The 22791-nt window shown below is 56.1% G+C and overlaps 1 protein-coding gene across 6 annotated transcripts; it reads right to left on the bottom strand.

Moving 5' to 3' along the window:
- Nucleotides 1–1332: 1332 nt before the first annotated feature.
- ZNF628 (zinc finger protein 628) lies at nt 1333–7940 on the bottom strand. Of its 6 annotated transcripts, none has more exons than XM_043534841.1 (3): nt 7628–7940; nt 5783–6058; nt 1333–5352 (listed from the first exon to the last, which is right to left on the bottom strand). In XM_043534841.1, the coding sequence occupies exon 3, from the start codon at nt 5339–5341 to the stop codon at nt 2339–2341; it is 3003 nt and encodes a 1000-aa protein (XP_043390776.1). In that variant the 5' UTR covers nt 5342–5352; nt 5783–6058; nt 7628–7940; the 3' UTR covers nt 1333–2338. The 6 variants fall into 6 exon arrangements, with proteins under 6 accessions (XP_043390776.1, XP_037740508.1, XP_043390775.1 ...); XM_037884580.2 differs by lacking the exon at nt 7628–7940 and adding an exon at nt 7292–7454; XM_043534840.1 differs by lacking the exon at nt 7628–7940 and adding an exon at nt 7139–7242.
- Between the last annotated feature and the right edge of the window lie 14851 nt (nt 7941–22791).

Raw genomic sequence — 22791 nt, 5'->3', positions numbered from 1 at the left:
CGCAGTGAGGGGGCGCGAGGAGGCTGAGGCCGGGTCCTGCAGGAGGACAGTGGGGTGTGTGCAAGGATGGGGGCTCCTCCTGGGGCACTCACCAAACGGGCACCAATCCCTGGGGGTGGGAGGGACATGGCCCCTACCCATGGCACTGCTATGAGGGCTCTTGCAATGGCCCCCCCCAGAGCCAGGTTCCTACCATGCTTGCCTGCATGTTGGGACAAGATGCCAGGACTGCCCCCACCGCTTGCCTGATCTGCAGCCATGACCAGGCCAGCGGCCCTGGCCAGCCTGCTCCAGAGGCCTCCCCACAAACTGCCGCCAGCCAGCCAGAGGCCAGCCTGGGTCTCTGTGGATGGATGCGCCCTGGGGCAGGCTGAGCCAGACTGTGACCCAGGAGGGAAGGGAGCAAACTGAGCTGTACTCAGTGACCCAGCAGGTGGGCCGACCCCGATCCACTGACCAGTGAGTGAGGGGGCGGGACGAGCCAGACCCCGTGATCGGGCTGGCAAGCCAAGCCGGACCTGGTGGCTATTGAGCGAGGGGGTGAGCCAAGCTGGACCCAGGGGGACCTGGTGACCAATGAGTTAGAGGGCGAGCCAGTCTGGATCCACTGACCCGGTGTGCAGGTGACGCCAGATCTAGCAACCAATGAGCGAAGCAAGTCGGACCTAGTGTGTGAGCCAAGCCAGAGCCGGTGACCAAGTGAACGGACAAGCTGAGCCAGACCCAATGACTGAGCTGAGCTGGACCCAGTGAGCCAGGCCAGACCTGGTGACCACTGAGCAAGGGGACAAGCCAAGATGGACCTAGTGACCTGACAGGCAGGACCCACCCAACACGTATTCAGGGGTCAAATGTACAGTGCAGGATATGGGGGGCAAAGGGGCCCTTGCTGAGCCCCACCCCACTCTCTGCAGTACAGGCCCCCAAGCACCATCCTGGGGCATTGGGACCAGCACTGATTGCTGCTTTCCTGTGGCAAAGCCCCGCAGCCCCCAGCACTAGAATTATCTGATGAACACTCCTCAAGCTTGGCAGGTCCCCGGGTCCCTCTCCCCCAGCTGCTCCAGCACAGGGACCCATCTCTGTGTCTGAGCACATACTGATCTGTTTCATGCATCCACAGCTGCCGGGCTGAGCCCGCAGGCACGCACCAGCCACAGCTAGGTTCGGCACAGGGGCTGCAGCTGTGGTGGCAGCAGGAGGGCACCATCTACCAGCTGGGCCCAGTTCTCATGCAGCCCTGTGTGGTACCTGCCGGCTCAGCCCTAGTGAGATGGGAGTGGACGTGAGGCTGTGTCCCCCCCATGCACTGAACAAACCAGATAGAGGCGCTTTTGAAGCAGTCATTTATTTGCCTTCTAGGCTGAAGGAACCACACCCCCTGGGGCAGCGCCAGGTGCCATCATACACAGTGGGCTCTGGAAGAGACTGGGGGTGTTCTGCCTACAGAGGAGGCCATCTGGGCATTGGGGGAATAGGCCAGGGCTTCAGGAAGCAGGTATTACCTGGTTGCCAGGACAGGGATACAGGAGGTGGCAGTTGCTCTCATGCCAGTCTTCTGCCTGCCAGAGTCATGGGGAACACCCCACCCCTGCAGAGTGACAAGTGCCAGCTGCTCCCCTCACCTGGTGATTGCAGAACTCCCAACTTTCATTCATGCACCCTGAGTGCTAGCCCCCACCCACAGCAGTGAAAACGCCACAGCCAGGGAGGGACTTGCTCAGGGTCACCCAGCCCCCAACAGAACCCAGGAGTCCTAGCTCCCAAACCATTCCCCCTCCTGCCCTCCCCACATACACTTTAACCATTAGACCCCACTCCCCTCCCAGAGCCAGGGACGGAACCCAGGAATCCTGGCTCCCACACCTCTTCTTTAATAGGCAGGAGTATCTGTCACCGCCCTTAGGCCTGACATGGAGGAGTGTCAGGAATGGCAATGGATGAGGGCCCTGCTCAGCTCACCACACTGACCCCGCCAAGGGGTGGGCAAAGGGCTCCTTTTGTGCCAGGTCCTGCCCCTCCTAGATCACAGTGCTGCTGGGCAATCCTGTCCCAGCACAGTTAATGCCAGCATGGCTCTGACTGCAGCACAGACACCAGCCCTGCATCCCAGAAGGCTGTAGCCAAGATAGCGAGGGAAAAGCAGAGTTAAGCTGCCTGCATAAGTCCCACAGCTTTCTGCCCATGCTGGTCATCATGTGGGGGCATCCCGCTGTCTCCATGCTGCCTGGGCAGGACAATGGGGGTGGGGGACGCCGACAGGGAGCAAGAGCTCTGGCAGATCCTGCGATGCCAACCCAAGCTGCACACCCTCTGGCTGGCGTCTGTGGAAAGGTGCTCAGAAGGTGTGAACCAGCTGCACGCTGGGCACCGTTTGCACAATCTGGATGGAGGAAAGTTCCTGTGGGGGTGGCACTGGGCTTGGCAGCAACTGTACCATCTGGGTGCTGGTGGTGGAGGGCTGCCCACCAGCTGGCCCCCCTCGCCCCACGCCATTGCCAGAGCCCACATTCTCCAGGACTTGCAGGGTCTGCTCACCGGGCGCGCTGCGGATGATGAAGAGCTTCTGCCCTGAGGATGGTGCCAGGGCCCCCACCCCACTGTCCGGGGGCAGTTCCTGCAGGTTCTCCACCTCCTGCACACAGAGTCGGGTCTGCTCACCGTCAGCGCCACGCAGCACCAGCACGCTCTGCACCCCCTCCTCTGTCTGCAGTGTCTCCAGATGCACACCTACCTCGCCACCCGACCCCAGCAGCTCCTCCCCTGGCCCGCTCTGCACCACCAGCAGGTCCTGGCTCTCCTGCAGGCCTGGCACCTCTGGCCCGGAACCCACAGTGTCCGGAAGGGCTGAGGAGCAGGGCAGGGGCTGCTCCTCACCCCCTGCTGGGGGAGGCTGCGGCAGAGTTTGCAGCTGCATGCTGCCCAGTTCCGGGGGCTGAGGCAGAGCCTGCATGCTGGATGCCTCAGCAGGGGGTGGTGGCAGGGCCTGCAGCTGGATGCTAGCCACCTCCTGAGGCTGAGCCTGGATCCGGACACCAGACACCTCTGCAGGGGCCTGATCAGCCATGTTCTGCAGCACGATGATGTTCTGTCCAGCCGGGAGGACTGGTGCCCGCTGTGTGCCTGGCATCGCCTGGATCTGCACACTGGGCAGCGCCGGCCCACCTCCCGGCACCAGGATAATGTTCTGGGGGTTGCCAGGTGCTGCCGGCTTCCTAGCCTTGCTCTGCTGGCGCGGGGCAGGATTGCTTGGGGCCACAGGGCTGCTGGGCACCAGTGTGAAATTGGGGGTGTTCTGGAGGATGGGCACTTTCTGCTGCGTGGGCACCAGCTGCGTGCTGGGCAGAAGCAGCAGCTTCTGGGGGCTCTGCTGGACACTGGGGATGAGCTGCAGTCCCTGAGCCGTCTGCACCAGCAGGAAGGTCTGCGAGTTGGGGGCACTGGGGGCGGTGCCCACCTCCAGGTTGAGAGTGGCCTGCAGGTTGGGCACAATGTGCACCTCCTGGGTGGCAGGTGGGGCAGGAAGGCCTGGGGCCGGGCCCTCCCCCTTGGTCTCGGCAGCATGGGTGCGCAGGTGGCGCTGCAGGTAGGAGGCCATGACGAAGCCCTTGGCACAGATGGAGCACTTGAAGGGGCGCTCGCTGGAGTGCGTGCGCTGGTGGAGCTGCAAGTTGGAGGAGTGGGTGAAGCTCTTGCCACACTCCTGGCAGCTGTAGGGGCGCTCGCCCGTGTGGGTGCGCTGGTGCTGCCGCAGGTTGGAGGTCTGGGTGAAGGCCTTGCCGCACACCAGGCAGGCGAAGGGGCGCTCGCCTGTGTGCAGCTGGCGGTGCCGCCGCAGGCACGAGGTGTTCTTGAAGGCCTTGCCGCAGTCGGCACAGCCATAGGGGCGCTCGCCCGTGTGCAGGCGCAGGTGGTACTGGTAATGCGACGACCACTTGAAGGTGAGGCCACACTCGGCACACTTGAAGGCGCGCAGGCCGGTGTGCACACGCTGGTGGATGGACAGCAGCGAGGAGCGCTTGAAGGCCTTGCCGCACTCGGAGCACTTGTAGGGGCGCTCACCGGTGTGGTCGCGCAGGTGGTAGCGCAGCCCCGATGAGCCTTTGAAGGCCTTGCCGCACTCGGTGCACTTGTAGGGGCGCTCAGCCACCTCGGGAGGCACGGGGGGTGGGACCGGCTCGGCTGTGGTCTGGGGACAGGTGACCTCGGCCTCAGCCTGGATGAGCTGCTGCTCGGCCGGGTGGCTGCGCTGGTGCCCCAGCAGACTGGAGAGCTGCACAAATGTCTTCTCGCAGATGGAGCACTTATAGGGGCGCTCGCCCACATGGCTGTGCTGGTGGCGTGCCAGGCCCGAGCCGTTCTTGAAGGTCTTGCCACAGGTAGCGCAGGAGTAGAGTGGCGGGATGGGTGGCTCAGCGGGTGCAGCAGGGGTCAGGTGGCTCTGCTGGTGGCCCAGCAGCAGCTCCTCGCTGGGGAAGGTCAGCTCGCATTCCCCACACTTCCACAGCATCTCCACCGTTTCTACTGGCTCGGCTGGAGCCAGGAAGAGCTTGGCCGGTGTGCAGGCCAGCTCCGCCTCGCCGTAGGGTGCCAGCGGCTTGACCGCGTGTGTCTGCAGGTGTTTCTGCAGGTAGGCGTCCGAGATGAAGGCCTTGCCGCAGGCCTGGCACTTGTGGGCCCGGCCCCCGGCATGGGTGCGCTGGTGCAACAGCAGGTTGGAGGAGTGGGTGAAGGTCTTGGGGCACTCGGTGCACTGGTAGGGTCGCTCGCCTGTGTGGATGCGCTGGTGCTGCCGCAGGTTGGTGGACTGGGTGAAGGCCTTGCCGCAGGCGGCGCAGACGTAGGGGCGCTCGCCCGTGTGGATGTTGCGGTGGCGCCGCAGGCTGGAGGAGTTCTTGAAGGCCTTCTCACACAGCGTGCATTTGTAGGGGCGCTCGCCTGTGTGCTGGCGCACATGGTACTGGTAGTGAGATGACCACTTGAAGGCCATGCCGCACAGAGCACACTTGAAGGCACGCAGGCCCGTGTGCACGCTCTGGTGGATCTGCAGCAGCGACGACCGTTTGAAGGCCTTGCCGCAGTCAGCACACTTGTAGGGGCGCTCGCCCGTATGGCTGCGCTGGTGGTAGAGCAGGGCTGACGAACCCTTGAAGGCCTTGGGGCACTCGGAGCACTTGTAGGGGCGCTCACCCGTGTGCGTGCGCTGGTGGTGAATCAGCCGCGATGACCACTTGAACACCTTGCCACACTCCAGACACTCATACTGGTGGTCGCTGGTGCCTGGCTGCGGCATTGGCGCTGGCTGCATCTCCGCCATCTCCAGCTGCTGAGCTCCCACCATCTCACCCAAGCCTGCAGGGAAAGAGGGGGCAGGTCAGCAGAACACCAACAACCGGGCCAGAGCCCGCAGTCGCTCACTGCCAGCCAGAGCCCACGCCTACCCAGAGCACACTGGCAGCCAGGGCCAAGCCAGAATCTGCAGCCACTCAGAGCCCAGTGTCACTCAGAGCGCACAGCCGCCCAGAGCCAGCCAGCGATGGCAGGGTAACTCCAGATCAGAATCCTGATCCCCCAGCAGTCATGGGGTGACTCCAGCTTTACTCTGGAATACAAAGGGGGGATTTGTCTTCGAATTATGAACTTCATGGTTCACATTAACCCCTTGGTTGCTGGGACTCTCTGCGGCATTCTTTCAAAGCAGGGTTAGTAAAGGAATCAGTCCTTCACCCACTGCTCTGGCTCCCTCCTGCTTACCATACAACTGATTACAGCCTGCTGTTACCTGAGTGGATGCTGACCCCACTTTGGGAGTACCAGCTGTGTCCTGGTGCTGCGTTGGTGACAGCCTAGATCCCTGGGAGCACAGGCTTGAAATGCTTGAAGGCCTCTGGTCTGGGATGTGGTGGCTGTTAACAAATCCAGCAGTGATTTCTGAGATCCAAACAGGATTTTGGCTGGAAACTTGCTAGATGTCAAAAAGCCGAACCACATCCCCACTCGTCCCTGTCACTGGGCCTGGCACCTCCTGCCCTGACTCATGCTCCACTGTTCTGTCATGCTGTTAATAAGATTCAAAGACCAAAAAAGACCACTGTGATCATCTAGTCTGACCTCCTGCATAGCACAGGCCAGAGACCTGCCCCAAAATAAGACCTAGAGCAGAGCTTTTAGAGAAACATCAAGTCTGGACTTAAAAATTGTCAGCGATCGAGAATGCATCACAACCCTTGGTCAATTGTTCTTGGTCAATTGTTCTAAGGGTTAATTAATTTCACCATTATAAATTTACACCTTATTTCCAGCCTGAATTTGTGCAGCTTCAACTTCCATTCATTAGCTCATGTTCTACCTTTCAATTGAGAGCCCATTATTAAATATTGGTTCCCATGTAGGTACTTATAGATTGTAATCAGGTTACCATTTAACCTTCTCTTGTTAAGCTAAATAGATTGAGCTCCTTGAGTCTGTCACTCTGAGGCAGCTTTTCTAGCCCTTTAATCATTCTCATGGCTCTTCTCTGACCCCTCTCCAATTCATCAACATCCTTCTTCAATTGCGGGCACCAGGACTGGGCAGGGGATCCCAGCCGTGGTTCCACCAGGGCCACATAAAGAGAGAAAATAACCTCTCTGCTTCCACCTGCAATCCGCCAGCTACTCCAGCTCAGCGTCTCATGGGCCCCCTTGCTGCAGCAATATGCAGGGAGCTTGTGTGAAGAGCTATTTGCCCCCCACCTTCTCAGTGTTACACAGCCCACGCCCCCCACGTACAGCCCTCTCTGGTTATACAGCCTCCCTGGGTACAGCCTCCTCCCTCCCGTGTTACACAGCCACCCTGGGTACAGCCTCCTCCCCCATGAGTACAGCCCCCCAGCCACACAGCCCCCCAGGTAGTTCTCCCCTCACGAGTACAGCCACCCCCTGTGTTACACAGCCCCCCCCCATGTCACACAGCCCCCCGTGTCACACAGCCCCCCTGGGTAAAGGCCCCCCCGTGTCACACAGCCCCCCTGGGTAAAGGCCCACCCCGTGTCACACAGCCCCCCTGGGTAAAGGCCCCCCCCCCGTGTCAAGGCCCCCCCCCATGTCACACAGCCCCCCTGGGTAAAGGCCCCCCCGTGTCACACAGCCCCCATTACATTTCTCTGGCAAAAACAAGGAGGAGTCTGGTGGCAGCTCAGAGACTCAGGGATTTATTGGGGCGGAAGCTCTCGAGTGACAGTTCCGCCCAAATAAGCCCGCCAGGCCTCGCGGCGCGCCGGCCCCTCGCGGGGCTCGCGCTGCAGACTCACAGAGCCGCCCCCGGCGGCTCCTCGGCAGGCGCCCTCCCCCCGCGGCCTCGAGGGCAGCACACAAGGGGCGCGCTCCCCCCGCGGCCGACAGCACCGCCCCATTGAGGAGCGGGGACTTCCCCTTTAACGGCAGCACCGCCTGCCCCTTTAACCGCCCCGGGGCCCCACCCAGCTTCGGGTCGGCCCCGCATCTTTAAGAGCCCTTCGCCCCGCCCCGTGACACAGGCCAGCGGACACAAAATCGGCGTCGCGTGCCTGCCCCTTTAAGAGCGGCCCCGCCCCTTTAAACACAGCGCCCACCGCGCCGCCCCTCCCTCTAGGCCCCTGCAATCTCACCTGCGGAAGGGAGGGGCTGTTCTCCCGCCTCGCCGCCTCGTGCTCCGGGCCCCTTCCCGGGGGGGGGAGAGGGCAGCCGCCCCGCGGGGGGAGCGAGGGGGCGGGGCCGCTCCTGCCTCCCAACGGCCGCCGGCGCGAGACACCCAACCTTTACCGCGCGCACACTAACCACCGGGCCGCGCGCGGGCCCTGCCCCCTCCGCCCGCGCCCATTGGCCGGCTGCCTCCGCGCGGGGCAGCCTGGTAGACGGAGTCCGTTAGACGGCCCGAACGAGGCGGGCGGCCATGTTGGGTGAGGGCAGCTGGGGGCGGGGCTAATCCGAGCCCGGGAGGGCGAGAAGCCCCGCCTCGCGGTAGAGTGACTTCATCGCCCTATGGGGACGTCACCACGCGGTGAGGGAAGGCCCACAGAGGGATGACGTCAGGGCGTAGGTCACCGGGGGGCTGCCAATGAGGGGCTGCGCGGGGGGCCAGGCGGAGCATCATCAGACTCGCCCCCCCAATGACCCCCACGTGGTGACCCCCGACCCCGCGGTGACCCCGCTGGCCTCGGCCCTGAGGCGCTTCAGCTCCTGCCCCGGCGCGGGCGGCTCCGCAGTGGGGCCCCTCGGGCGGCCTGGGCCCGTCCCCACGGGCGGGGCAGCTCGGGGCGGGGCCTGTGCGTCCCCGGGAGAGCGCCCGGGCGCCCTGGCTCCCCGCCCCCCGGCTCCCGCCCGTCGGGTGGCGTAGCGCTGCCCCGCCAGGGCTCGGCCGTGGGGTACTGCCCCGCAGGGTGGGGCCGCAGGGAGCCCACAGGCCCGGCGGCGCCCGGGATTGACCTGGCCCCTCCCCTGCCCCAGGCCCTGCATCGCCCCTGCCGCTCCCGCTCCGCGTCCACACACGCCTCGGCTCCCCGAGCCTGCCCCCAGCTCCTCGCCGCCCGGGGCTCCCCTCCGTCTGCCTTGGGGCGCTGGCGCCGCGGATCCGAGGTCGGTTGGGCAGCCCAGCCCTTGGCTGCGGCGGTCCCGGCCGGCAGGGCTGGGGGTTCTCCTGGGGGACCACAGGCCGCCAGCCTCCCCAGTGCTCCGGGGCCCAGATCTTGCACCCCCTGTCCCTCGCCGACAGAGCCCGCTGGGCGGGGGATAGGGCACACAGCACGCAGTTCCCCTCCAACCTGCAGGAGGCAATGGGTTGCGGCGATGCACACACACCAAGGCCCCCCCGCACACTGAGCCACATACACACATAGACCCCCCCACACACACCAGACCCTCCACGGCCAGCTGGGTGCACGCGTAGTTCTACACACACAGCCCTATGCCAGCCCCCCAGTCAGCTACACGCATATACACAGCTACTCACACATAATCACAGAGCTCAGCTATGCAAATTCACACTCAGCTATGCACAGATACACACAGCTGTGTCCACCCACACACAGAGCTTTGTGCACACACACAGCTCTACACTCACACCTGCTGTCACATATACACTGGCAAGGGGTCCTGCAGTGGCTCAGGGCAGACTGTTTTTTGAAGCAGGGCACACGGCCCAAACTGGCTGTGAGTTCTAGACTTACATTTCACCACCCAAGTATCCAGTGTGAACTCCAAGCATTATATAGCCTGACCAGGGAGTCACAGACAGTCCCCTTGGGTTCTTCAAGCTGTCTTGCTGCCTGGATGAGTTTACCTCTGTGATAGATGGTCCCTTATTCCAAAGATCACAGTAATATGCAGGTTACTCCCAAAGGACCAGTCGCTTACCCCAGCATGGGCGGCGCTTGCAAGTTATATGGGCCCATGGTGCCCGTGCTCCACCAACATTCAGGAATGTGGGCCTGGCTCCACCAATGTTTGGGCTTATATTTAATCAGAGGATGGACCGGGGCAACCACCCTGGGTCCTGTGCTTTGGGGAGCCCCGCGCTTCAGGGGGATGCAGAGTCCAGGGCGGCCTGGGGGATTAGCGGGGGGCCTGCGGCTGGCAGCAGCGAGCAACCTGGCCCCAGCCTGACCCGCCTTTTCCCACCCCAGGTCCACCCCCGCCCCGCCTCCACTCCACCCCTTTCCCCAAGCCCCTGCCCCGCCTCTTCCCACCCCTTCTCCCAAGCCCCCTCCCCGCCTCTTTCTGTCTTCCGGCCCCTCCCCCGAGCAACACCGGGAGCCAGCAGGGTGGGGCAGAGCGGGCTGGGACCAGGTCACTTGCTGCTGCCGGCGCCAGGCCCCCCACTAACTCCCCAGGCCGCCCTGGACCCCACGTCCCCCTGAAGTGCAGGGCTCCCCAAAGGACGGGGTCCAGGGCGGTTGCCCCAGTCCTTCCTATGAAGGGGACGGCTCTGCTTGCACCCATTCTGAGCACCACCAAAAATTACACAAACCTGGCACCCATGTACCCCAGGTCAATTGCACCTTATATCTCACACCAAAAACAATGCTTGCAGCCAGTCCTGTTACAAACTAAAGATTTATTTTATAGGAAAAGGAAATCAGAGTTATTTACAAGGTTAAAGCAGGTACACAAATGAGTTTCAGTTTTAAGTTTCAAAAAGTAATAGAAGCTTGGATGCCAGGCAAGCTCTATGTGTCCTTCAGGGCTAACCCATGCTAAGCACTGGGGATCTTTTGCTTGTGCTTAGTGATCCTTGCCCCTCAAGCAATGTCTACACAGCAATTAGGCACCTGGGACTGGCCCGTGCCAGCAGACTTGGACTGGGGGGCTGTTTCATTGCTGTCAGGTTTCAGAGTGGTAGCCGTGTTAGTCTGTATCAGCAAACAGAACGAGGAGGACTTGTGGCACCTTAGAGAGTAACACATTTATTTGGGCATAAGCTTTCGTGGGCTAAAACCCGCTTCATCAGTTGCATGGAATGGAAAATACAGTAGGACGATATATATAGACAGAGAACATGAAACAATGGGTGTTGCCATACCAACTCTAATGAGACTAATCAATTAAGGTGGGCTATTATCAGCAGGAGAAAAAAACCTTTTGTAATTGGTATGGCAACACCCATTGTTTCATGTTCTCTGTGTATATACAGTACAGACCCGTTTACGCGCGACCCATTTACATGCGAATCCGCTTAAAGCGCGGTAGTGCCATGCCTCCCAGTGCCACCTATTTAAAACATGAGACTCGTTAACATGCGGTACAGGAACTTGCTATGTAGCGCTACAGATTTGCTCACTAACTCACTGACATAGAAATCGACAGGAAGTACAGAGCAGAATCGTGTTTACCGATATTGCTGAAGACGTATCAGGCACGCTGAGTCATTGTCACACTACAGAGAGATATAATATATAGTAGTTATATAGTAATATATATACTACATTAGAAAATTTTAACCATAGGCCTAATATAATGGCAGAGGGCAAGCGTCAGCGTTCCTACACTGTAGAAGAAAAGCTAGCTGTAACAGATCGAATAAATAGCGGAGAAACCCAGGCCAAAGTTTCAAAAGATCTTGGCATTGCCGAATCTACTCTCCAAGGATGGCTAAAAAAGAATTCTAAATTGAACGGCTTGGTACAAAATATCAATTCTGCCACAGGGCTTAAGCAAAAACTTGTGCGCTATTCAGCAAAACCCACAGTAGACAAAGCCACATGCACAGGGTTTGCTCAGGAAAGACTGAAAGGAAGGGGGGAGGGATAACTCAGTGGTTTGAGCATTGGCCTGCTAAATCCAGGGTTGTGAGTTCAATCCTTAAGGGGGCCATTTCGGGATCTGGGGCAAAAATTGGGGATTGGTCCTGCTTTGAGCAGGGGGTTAGACTAGATGACCTTCTGAGGTCCCTTCCAACCCTGATAGTCTATGATTCTATGAATGCCACTAAGGGGGCCAATTCTTCAAGCCCAAGCAACAAAATTTGGAAATTTAATGGGGGATGAATCATTCCAAGCCAGCAAGGGGTTCATAAGTCATTTTAAAAAGCTTCATGGCATAGCGCAGGTATCGATTTCTGGAGAAAGCCGATCAGCAGATGAATCAGCCGGGAACGCGAATGACAGACTTCTTAAGAAAGAAAACAAGTGCGAGCCAGACCTAGCAGAAAATGATGGCATTTTTTATTAAGTGAATCATAGACACTTTTTTCAGCATGGCCCTCCTAACCTGCAGTCCATTAACATGTGGGAGTCATGGCTTGACTCCCGACATCCACGCGTAAACGGGTCTGTACTGTATATCTTCCGACTGTATTTTCCACTGCATGCATCTGATGAAGTGGGTTTTAGCCCACGAAGCTTATGCCCAAATAAATTTGTTAGTCTCTAAGGTGCCACACGTACTCCTCGTTCTTTTTTCATTGCAGTGTAGACCTCCTGGCTCAGGCGGGAGCCCGAGCTCTGGGATCTTCTCACCTCACAGAGTCCAAGAATCTGGACTCCAGTCCGAGCCCAGAAGTTTACACAGCAATGAAACAGCCCCCGCAGCCTGAGCCCCTAGAGCCCGAGTCAGCTGGCACAGGCCAGCCGTGAGTGTCTCGTTGCTGTGTGCACATGCTCTCACAATCCCAGCAGCATACAGTTCCTCCTTGTTAGGACTTTTTATTCTTCCCTCCTGCTTTGAGCTGCAAGTTCAGCTGATGGAAGGAATTCGCTTGCCATCTCCTCTTTGCGAGGTGAGGGAGCAAACAACAAAGTCTTTTGTCCTCTGATATTCCACAATAGTTCCTCTAGTGTTGATGGGCCTTCTTGTTGGTCAGGGGATAACACCTCCTGTTGGCAACTAGTATTTCAAACTGGTTAATGCTTCTCTCCTGTCTGGTGATTTATAGTTACAGAGCAAATGCTCACAAATAGTCTTATAGCCGGGATGCAGCTGTTATAAGTGAGATTATTGCATGCGGCAACTCACAAGCATTTCACAAAGTCTAAGCAGTAAACACATTCTTATAACTCTAATACCTATTGTGACAACCCTAACACACAGAGGAGCCAGACTGGATCCAGCGATGGGTTGGTCGGTGTTCAGTCAAGACCTAGGGGCTTGGCGTGAGCTGGCACCTGGTCTGCCAGCGTCACACACAGACGTAGAGCTATGCACACACATACACACACACAGAGCTTGACAGAACAGCGGCCAGTGTGCTGATCCCTGGAATGGTGATGAGAGATCTCACCCACGCAGCTAAATTTGTTGCATGTGAAGCAACACCCCTCCGCCACCCCCCACCCCCCTGTTACACAACAGCCCTCTGGCTGCCATCCAGCCACGGCAGGAGTGCACCAAGGGCATGGCTAGGCCCTACGACCAGTGGGCCCATGCTGGAGCTGGTGTGGAGTGGGGTGCAAGGCTCATCCCCTTCAGGGAGCTGTATTGACGCATCAAAAGGACCTTGGTTTTGCCTCATCTCCTATCCCCATATATCATTGCACTAAAGCCAGCAGTGACTGTGAGGGGAGAGAGTCCCCTACAGAACCCCTGCCCTGCTCCCTGTGGGGCTGGATTGTCCCTCCACACTGTGACCCAACTAGGCCCTGCTGCGCTAATGAGCCATGCAGCCCAGGAGGTTACGAGGATGCATCTGCCCCCTGTTGCACACAGGGGCTGCCCTGGGGAATTGCTCCAGCTGGGGTGGCCCTGGGCTGGCTGCTCCCATGGGGCAGACTGCAAGGGGGGCAGGGGCCAGGATGGTGTGGCAGAGCCCCTACTACAGAGCTGTCCTGGACCAGCTGGAGCTCCGTCAGCTTCCCTGGGGAGCCAGTACTTGGGGCCATGGACCCAGGCAGCCTAGCGGGCTGGAGCAGGGCAGCTGGGGCACAGATTGCAACTGCAGTGGGATCTGCGGGGGCCTTATGGGGTTAGCACTATGAATGTGCTGTAGGTCACTGTGGGCGACTCCATGTGGAAGGGACACTGCCGCTCCCCGAGGAGCTGGAAGCAGTGTGGGTGGGGGGGTCACTGCTGTCCCTGCCGGCAAGTGTGGAAACCGCTCCAGAGACATCCCCTGCCCAGGGTGGCTGGCATAGGCTGGCTCAGCCAGGGATCAGAGGCCTAGAGACAAAGAAAAGGCGTGTGCTGTGAAAGGCTGGGTTCAGCCTGAGCAAGGGGCCGTCAGACGGACCTGACCTTTGGGCCAAGGGGGGAGCCACACTGCTGGATCCCTGCCAGAGCCTCGGGCAGGCGGTGGGAAGTTCTGCTCCTAGCAGAGTCCGGGGAGAGCTGTGTGTTCTCTGGGAGGCGTTTCTCGGACGTCTGTTCTGCTGGCTGCTCCCCAGGCCCCACTGGCGTTGCTGGGCAAGTGGCAAGCAGGTGCAGCCTAAACCCCTGCTCTGGAGGGAGTGGGACGTGGGACCCTGCCCAGGGAGAGCCCTGAGACCGGAGGGGCTTTCCTGGAGCAGACCACGGAAGGGCGGTCAAAGGTGCAGTTACCCAGAAATTGTGCTGGAAGTCCCGAGCTGGCAGGGTCTGTGCTCTGCCCGGCTCTGTTGACACGCTTCTGGCTGACAGCCTGTTTTTCTGCTGATCCGAAGCTGTTTAGAGGCTCAGTCCCAGCAGGAAGCACACCCCGGGGAGCGTGTGCAGCGAGGAAGCGCGGCCCATTCAAGACAAGCCGCATTTAATAGTCGCCTGCACCCAGCATGAGAGAGTCGTTATTGTAGCCTGGGGAAGCTGCGCTGCAGACAGTCACTATGGGAAGGAGCATTTGCCCCCTGACTCCTCACCTGCCCCCGGCTCTGCCTCCTTGGGATCCACCTTGACTCTGTCCCTGTCCCTGTGTGTCCAACAAGTCCAAGCTCCTCACATCCTAGGTTTCTCTGGCACCTTATAAACAGCCACCAACACCTCCTGCCTCTTCCCCCAGTTGCTGTCCAGCTTCCCCGGCGTTGGCGCCAGCTGTGTGTGGTGATTCCAGTCAGGCCTTGTGTCACAGATCCCCAGGATCAGTGCTACGCCACAGAGTCTAAACATCCCCAGGAGGAGCCACTTCAGCCTGCCAGACCCCCAGGAGGACCACGCAGCCTCACCATCTCTAAGACTGAGGCCGGGTCTACACTCAAAAGTCAGGTCGACCCAGCTCTGTGAGAAATCCACACCCCTGTGGGGTGCAGGTAAGCCAACCTAACCCCCAGTGCAGACAGCACTAGGTCCACGGGAGAATTCATCCATCCACCCAGCTACCACCTCTCAGGGAGAGGGATTGCGGAGAATCCCCTGCTGCTGTAGTGAGGGGCCACACTGCAGTGGTGAAGACATAGCCTGAGCCTCTGGGCTCCCTCCCTCCTGCTTCACCCTGCGAGCTCTGCCCAGCGAGTGCTGCTCAGCCAGACTCCTGGGAGAGCCTTTTCCGCGCTGCAGGGAATAATGCGCCCACCACAGATTTACAGTGCTACCAATTGGCACCCAGCCTAGGAAGTCCTTAGCTGAACACAGAGAGCTGAGGTGCAAGCAGAGCCCATTCTGGCCCAGCTGAGCTGCAGTGAATGTGTTCAGAATCTGTGTCTCTCTCTGACTTCCTCAGTCATTCCCAAGTGAGAGCCCCAAGCTTTCTTCCAGACCCAGAATCCCACACTTATTCTCAGTCCCAGTCCTCTGTTCTCCAGTTGGGGTCTGTGTCCAGCTTCCCTGTTCAGAGTGTCGTTCCAGGACTCATAGAATCATAGAAGATTAGGGTTCGAAGAGACCTCAGGAGGTCATCTAGTCCAACCCCCTGCTCAAAGCAGGACCAAGCCCAACTAAATCATCCCAGCCAGGGCTTTGTCAAGACGGGCCTTAAAAACCTCTAAGGATGGAGATTCCACCACCTCCCTAGGTAACGCATTCCAGTGCTTCACCACCCTCCAAGTGAAATAGTTTTTCCTAATATCCCACCTAGGCCTCCCCCACTGCAACTTGAGACCATTGCTCCTTGTTCTGTCATCTGCCACCACTGAGAACAGCCTAGATCCATCCTCTTTGGAACACCCTTCAGGTAGTTGAAGGCTGCTATCAAATCCCCCCTCGCTCTTCTCTTCTGCAGACTAAATAAGCCCAGTTCCCTCAGCCTCTCCTCCTAAGTCATGTGCCCCAGCCCCCTAACCATTTTTGTTGCCCTCCGCTGGACTCTCTCCAACTTGTCCACATCCTTTCTGTAGTGGGGAGACCTAAACTGGACGCAACACTCCAGATGTGGCCTCACCAGTGCCAAATAGAGGGGAATAATCACTTCCCTCGATCTGCTGGCAATGGTCCTACTAATGCAGCCCAATATGCCTTTATCCTTCCTGGCAACAAGAGCACACTGTTGACTCATATCCAGCTTCTCATCCTCCGTAATCCCCAGGTCCTTTTCTGCAGAACTGCCGCTTAGGCAGTCGGTCCCCAGCCTATAGTGGTACATGGGATTCTTCCATCCTAAGTGCAGGACTTTGCACTTGTCCTTGTTGAACCTCATCAAATTTCTTTTGGCCCAATCCTCCAATTTTTCTAGGTCACTCTGGACCCTATTCCTACCCTCCAGCATATCTACTTCTCCCCCCAACTTAGTGTCATCCGCGAATTTGATGAGGGTGCAATCCATCCTATAATCCAGATAATTAATGAAGATGTTGAACAAAACTGGCCCCAGTGTTATGCAGACAAAACTACACAGGATCATTTTAGGGGACAAGGCAAAGATGCCACGTTTATCTTTATGATAACAATTTGATCTATAACCACTAGCTAATACATAATGTTGAAGTAAAAAAGAAAACGGTACAGAGTTTAAGCATAGAAGTTTCTGGTTATCAGGGAATAAGGTACAGATTATCAAGGGGTGCGAAATTCGGTTTCGGAACGGGTGGCGTAAGGAATACATACTCTGCAATCTCCCCGATTGGGGGTAAAAGTTTAACCAGTCAAAGTACAGACATTGAGATGTGGAGGTATGTTGTCCATATAATGGCAATCATAGAATCATAGAATATCAGGGTTGGAAGGGACCTCAGGAGGTCATCTAGTCCAACCCCCTGCTCAAAGCAGGACCAATCCCCAACTAAATCATCCCAGCCAGGGCTTTGTCAAGCCTGACCTTAAAAATATCTAAGGAAGGAGATTCCACCACCTCCCTAGGTAACGCATTCCAGTGTTTCACCACGCTCCTAGTGAAAAAGTTTTTCCTAATATCCCACCTAGGCCTCCCCCACTGCAACTTGAGACCATTACTCCTTGTTCTGTCATCAACTACCACTGAGAACAGTCTAAATCCATCCTCTTTGGAACCCCCTTTCAGGTAGTTGAAAGCAGCTATCAAATCCCCCCTCATTCTTCTCTTCTGCAGACTAAACAATCCCAGTTCCCTCAGCCTCTCCTCATAAGTCATGTGTTCCAGTCCCCTAATCATTTTTGTTGCCCTCCGCTGGACTCTTTCCAATTTTTCCACATCCTTCTTGTAGTGTGGGGCCCAAAACTGGACACAGTACTCCAGATGAGGCCTCACCAATGCCAAACAGAGGGGAATGATCACGTCCCTCGATCTGCTGGCAATGCCCCTACATATACATCCCAAAATGCCATTGGCCTTCTTGGCAACAAGGGAACACTGTTGACTCATATCCAGCTTCTCGTCCACTGTAACCCCTAGGTCCTTTTCTGCCAAACTGCTGCCAAGCCATTCGGTCCCTAGTCTGTAGCGGTGCATGGGATTCTTCTGTCCTAAGTGCAGGACTCTGCACTTGTCCTTGTTGAACCTCATCAGATTTCTTTTGGCCCAATCCTCTAACTTGTCTAGGGCCCTCTGTATCCTATCCCTACCCTCCAGCATATCTACCTCTCTTCCCAGTTTAGTGTCATCTGCAAACTTCCTGAGGGTGCAATCCACACCATCCTCCAGATCATTTATGAAGATACTGAACAAAACCGGCCCAAGGACCGACCGTTGGGGCACTCCACTTGATACCGGCTGCCAACTAGACATGGAGCCATTGATCACTACCCGTTGAGCCTGACAATCTAGCCAACTTTCTATCCACCTTATAGTCCATTCATCCAGCCCATACTTCTTTAACTTGCTGGCAAGAATACTTGTGGGAGACCATGTCAAAAGCTTTGCTAAAGGCAAGAAACAACACGTCCACTGCTTTGCCCTCATCCACAGAGCCAGTTATCTCGTCATAGAAGGCAGTTAGATTAGTCAGGCATGACTTGCCCTTGGTGAATCCATGCTGACTGTTCCTGATCACTTTCCTCTCCTCTAAGTGCTTCAGAATTGATTCCTTGAGGACCTGCTCCATGATTTTTCCAGGGACTGAGGTGAGGCTGACTGGCCTGTAGTTCCCAGGATCCTCCTTCTTCCCTTTTTTTAAAGATGGGCACTACATTAGCCTTTTTCCAGTCGTCCAGGACTTCCCCCGATCACCATGAGTTTTCAAAGATAATGGCCAATGGCTCTGCAATCACATCCGCCAACTCCTTTAGGACTCTCGGATGCAACGCATCCGGCCCCATGGACTTGTGCTCGTCCAGCTTTTCTAAATAGTCCCGAACCACTTCTTTCTCCACAGAGGGCTGGTCACCTCCTCCCCATGCTGTCCTGCCCAGTGCAGCAGTCGGGGAGCTGACCTTGTTCGTGAAGACAGAGGCAAAAAAAGCATTGAGTACATTAGCTTTTTCCACATCCTCTGTCACTAGGTTGCCTCCATCATTCAGTAAGGGGCCCACACTTTCCTTGACTTTCTTCTTGTTGTTAACATACCTGAAGAAACCCTTCTTGTTACTCTTAACATCTCTCGCTAGCTGCAACTCCAGGTGTGATTTGGCCTTCCTGATTTCACTCCTGCATGCCCGAGCAATATTTTCATACTCTTCCCTGGTCATTTGTCCAATCTTCCACTTCTTGTAAGCTTCTCTGGATTCAAACTATGTTCAGGTTTGGAGTATAATAAGTGGCTACGATGATGGGGATGTATCTACCCTCATTTGGTGGGATTTAATGTTCAGTGAGTTTATGGTTCCCGTTCATATGGTCCAATGGAAAAAGTCTCTCAGTCCCTTTCCCATAGTTGATGCACGATGTCGTACCGGCTCACACCTCCAGGTACTGTCGGTGGCTGGTGATGTGTTCGATGGAGATGTCCCTGGACCATCGGATGGTGTCTGAGACCATGAGGTGCCACATGAGCCGTGCATAGCGTTGACCGATCCCACAGGTCCGCAGCACACGCTCGTTGCAGGGGTCCCAAGCGCCCAGGGCTCCGACGATCAGGGCGTCCATCTGCACCTCATAGCCCTTTGCTCTCAGGGTATCGGCCAGGGGGGCGTATTTTTCCACCTTACGAGCTCGGGCTTCACGGAAGGCGGGGTCCTGTTCTCGAAGGAGACAGTGATGTCGACGAGGATGATCTTTTTCTGGGCCTCGTCGGTGACTACCACGTCAGGTCGCAGCGGGCTGTCAGTACCGGGGATGGCGCAGTCCACGGTGACCTCCCCCAGGCGCGGTGCGATGGCTTTCACCAGGCGGTTCTGGATGGCATTGTGGTGCAGCTGCCAGGCTCTGGAGTGGGGCTAGCAGCTGCACAGGACGTGGGGCAGGGTCTCGTTGGAGTAGCCGCACTTCCTGCAACGCTTGTCTCGGTTCCCGTGGCGGACGGCTCCGTTGAGCGGGACGCAGTTGAGCCGGGCACAATGGATGAACCGCCAGTCGGCGAAACGGGTGAAGCCGCCCCTGGCGAGGAAGTGGTTGCTGGCGTCCCACTTGCTGGTCAGTTCGAAGGCTTTACCCTGGTCCGGTTTACGCTTCAGGGCTTCTACGTACAGCGAGTGGGTGGCTGCCTTCAGCGTCCTCTCCAGCAGGCCCCTGGCGCTCGGGGTGACGATGGTGTTGTCCTCAGACCTGATCTGCGGCACCAGGACTCCCAGCTCCTGGCGCTCCACGCACCACACCCAGCGGCAGCCGATGTGCTTCCGCAGGTGACACGTGGCATTCTTATACACACACACACACACACACACACGCACACACACATCAAATGTTCTGCAGCTGCTGGATAGTTACCAGTCCTGAACGTAGCTTGAGTTCATGGCTTGAGTTCGCAGCTTGGAATTGTGGCTCATGGCAGCTAACTGGCCAGGAAAGCCGGGCACGAGGAAGAGCCGGGTCTCTGTCGGGCGTGCACCGATGCCCCTTGATGTTGGCAGGAGAACGTTCCCCTCCAAAGTCTTCCATCTCACCTATCCTTTTTGTAGGCTTTAGTCTGAATCCAGAGTCTATCGGTCTTGCTGTGTCACGCTGCCTCTGGGTCCGGTGATTGATCACCCGTCAATTGCAAACATGACTTTCAGCCTGGGACCTGGCTTTGATGTTCCTTCAATTGTACCTTTGTTCTTTTCTTTTTAGGGTGGACTCTTCTTGCTTTGTCAGGGCTGTTGTCTGCATCTTCAGCCTTTGGTGTTTACACTTTATTTCATCAGGACAGGCTGGGGCTGGAGGTTGATTCCATCATCCATACATACCTCATTCCCACATCTAAACTAAACTAATAAGATTACATCAGGGTTTTGCAAAAGGAAGGTTGCAGCAAGCTTTTACAAAATGGAGTGAGCATTTTAAAATGGAGTTTGAGTTACAATATGGACATGTATAAGGAATGGCAAACAGTGAACAGAAGTTACAATGTTGAAGCAGTGCAAGTTTCAGTGATTTAAGCAGCAATTGGATTGAAAGCGAAACTCAATTAGCCAGTTATTGGGGTAACTGGTTTTATGAATGAATGTTGTTTAATTCATAAAACTTTGCTTATGAAGTTATATGAATAAAGTGAACAATTAAAAACAATTTTATTGATCAGTTCTACACCAGGACTGACCCCTGGGGCACTCCGCTGCCAACTAGACATCAAGCCATTGAGCACTACCCGTTGAGCCCGACGATCTAGCCAGCTTTCTATCCACCTTATAGTCCATTCATCCAATCCATACTTTTTTAATTTGCTGGCAAGAATACTGTAGAGACCATATCAAAAGGTTTGCTAAAATCAAGATATATCACATCCACTGCTTTCCCCATATCCACAGAGCCAGTTATCGCATCATAGAAGGCAATTAGATTAGTCAGGCATGACTTGCCCTTGTTGAATCCATGTTGGCTGTTCCTGATCACCTTCCTCTCCTCCAAGTGCTTCAGAATGGATTCCTTGAGCACCTGCTCCATGAGTCATTGGAGCTGACATTTTCTCTCTGGTCCCCTTGCTAATCTGGGTCTGTTTCAGCCAATTCCTTAATGACTCAGTTCATTGCACCCAGACTGGGAGGTGACACACACACAAACCTGTGTCTTTTAGCCTTTCCTGAGAGCAAACCTGGACCTGTTTCCCCCCACTGAGTAGCCATGCAAATAATGGGGGAAACTGAGGCACACAGCTGACTAATAAAAATATTACAAAAAATTCCAAATTCCTCACAACTTGTTAATGTCTCTGGTCCCAACCCAGAAAGCATCCATGACACTCAGCTTGAGCTAGGCTAGTCCCACTCCACAAGGAAAAATCAACCCATTCCCAGCCAGTGAGGATCCATGCACCAGGAATGGGGAAACTGAGTCATGCCTCGTGTTATACAGGAGGTATACATGATCACAATGGTTCCATCTGGCCTTGGAATCTATGATTCTGTGAATTGTTTTTCATAAAAATACTGAAAAAAAAAATCCCCCATTCTTCACAGGGGACCAGGAAATAGAGCTGGGAGGGAGAAGTACTGCTGGAAGCTAGGACTCCTGGATTCTGTCCCTGGTGCTGGGAGGGGAGTGGGGTTTAGTGGGTTAGAGCAGGGGGCTAGGAGCCAGGACTCCTGGGTTCTGTTCAATTGATGGACTCTATAGTGGCAGGCAGAGCCGTCCCTTTATGGGCCTCAGTTTTCCCACCGTGGCTGGGCTGAGGAGCACGGTGGCTCCTGGTGCTCTCCATCTGCCATGGCCCCCCGTGTGAGCAGGAGGCACTGGGTGGCAGAACCCCCAGCCCCTGGGCTATAACAGGGTTCAAAAAAGAACTAGGACAGGTCCATCAATAGCTATTAGCCAGGATGGGCAGGGATGGTGTCCCTTGCCTCTGTTTGCCAGAAGCTGCGAATGAACAACAGGGAATGGTTTCAGAGTAGCAGCCATGTTAGTCTGTATTCACAAAAAGAAAAGGAGTACTTGTGGCACCTTAGAGACTAACCAATTTATTTGGCCATAAGCTTTCGTGAGCTACAGCTCACTTCATCGGATGCATTCAGTGGAAAATACAGTGAGGAGATTTATATACACACAGAACATGAAAAAATGGGTGTTATCATACACACTGTAAGGAGAATGATCACTTAAGATGAGCTATTACCAGCAGGAGAGCGGGGGGGGCGGGGGGGGGGCAGGAGAAAACCTTTTGTAGTGGTAATCAAGGTGGGCCATTTCCAGCAGTTAACAGGAACGTCTGAGGAGCAGTGGGGAGTGAGGGTGGGGAAAATAAACATGGGGAAATAGTTTTACTTTGTGTAATGACACATCCACTCCTAGTCTCTATTCAAACCGAAGTTAATTGTATCTGTAGCTCTCGTCCCCTAACGCCCCTACTCTACTTGCGCTACATTGATGACATCTTCATCATCTGGACCCATGGAAAAGAAGCCCTTGAGGAATTCCACCATGATTTCAACAATTTCCATCCCAACATCAACCTCAGCCTGGACCAGTCCACACAAGAGATCCACTTCCTGGACACTACGGTGCTAATAAGCCATGGTCACATAACCACCCCCCTATACCGGAAACCTACCAACCGCTATTCCTACCTACACGCCTCCAGCTTTCACCCAGACCACACCACACGATCCATCGTCTACAGCCAAGCTCTACGTTACAACCACATTTGCTCCAACCCCTCAGACAGAGACAAACACCTACAAGATCTCTATCAAGCATTCTCACAACTACAATACCCACCTGCTGAAGTGAAGAAACAAATTGACAGAGCCAGAAGAGTACCCAGAAGTCACCTACTACAGGACAGGCCCAACAAAGAAAATAACAGAACACCACTAGCCGTCACCTTCAGCCCCCAACTAAAACCTCTCCAACGCATCATCAAGGATCTACAACCTATCCTGAAGGACGACCCATCACTCTCACAAATCCTGGGAGACAGGCCAGTCCTTGCCTACAGACAGCCCCCCAACCTGAAGCAAATACTCACCAGCAACCACACACCACACAACAGAACCACTAACCCAGGAACCTATCCTTGCA

This window comes from Chelonia mydas, chromosome 23, assembly GCF_015237465.2.
Source record: "Chelonia mydas isolate rCheMyd1 chromosome 23, rCheMyd1.pri.v2, whole genome shotgun sequence".
In the NCBI taxonomy this organism is placed as follows: domain Eukaryota; kingdom Metazoa; phylum Chordata; order Testudines; family Cheloniidae; genus Chelonia; species Chelonia mydas.
This window is presented reverse-complemented; position numbering and strand designations above follow the sequence as displayed.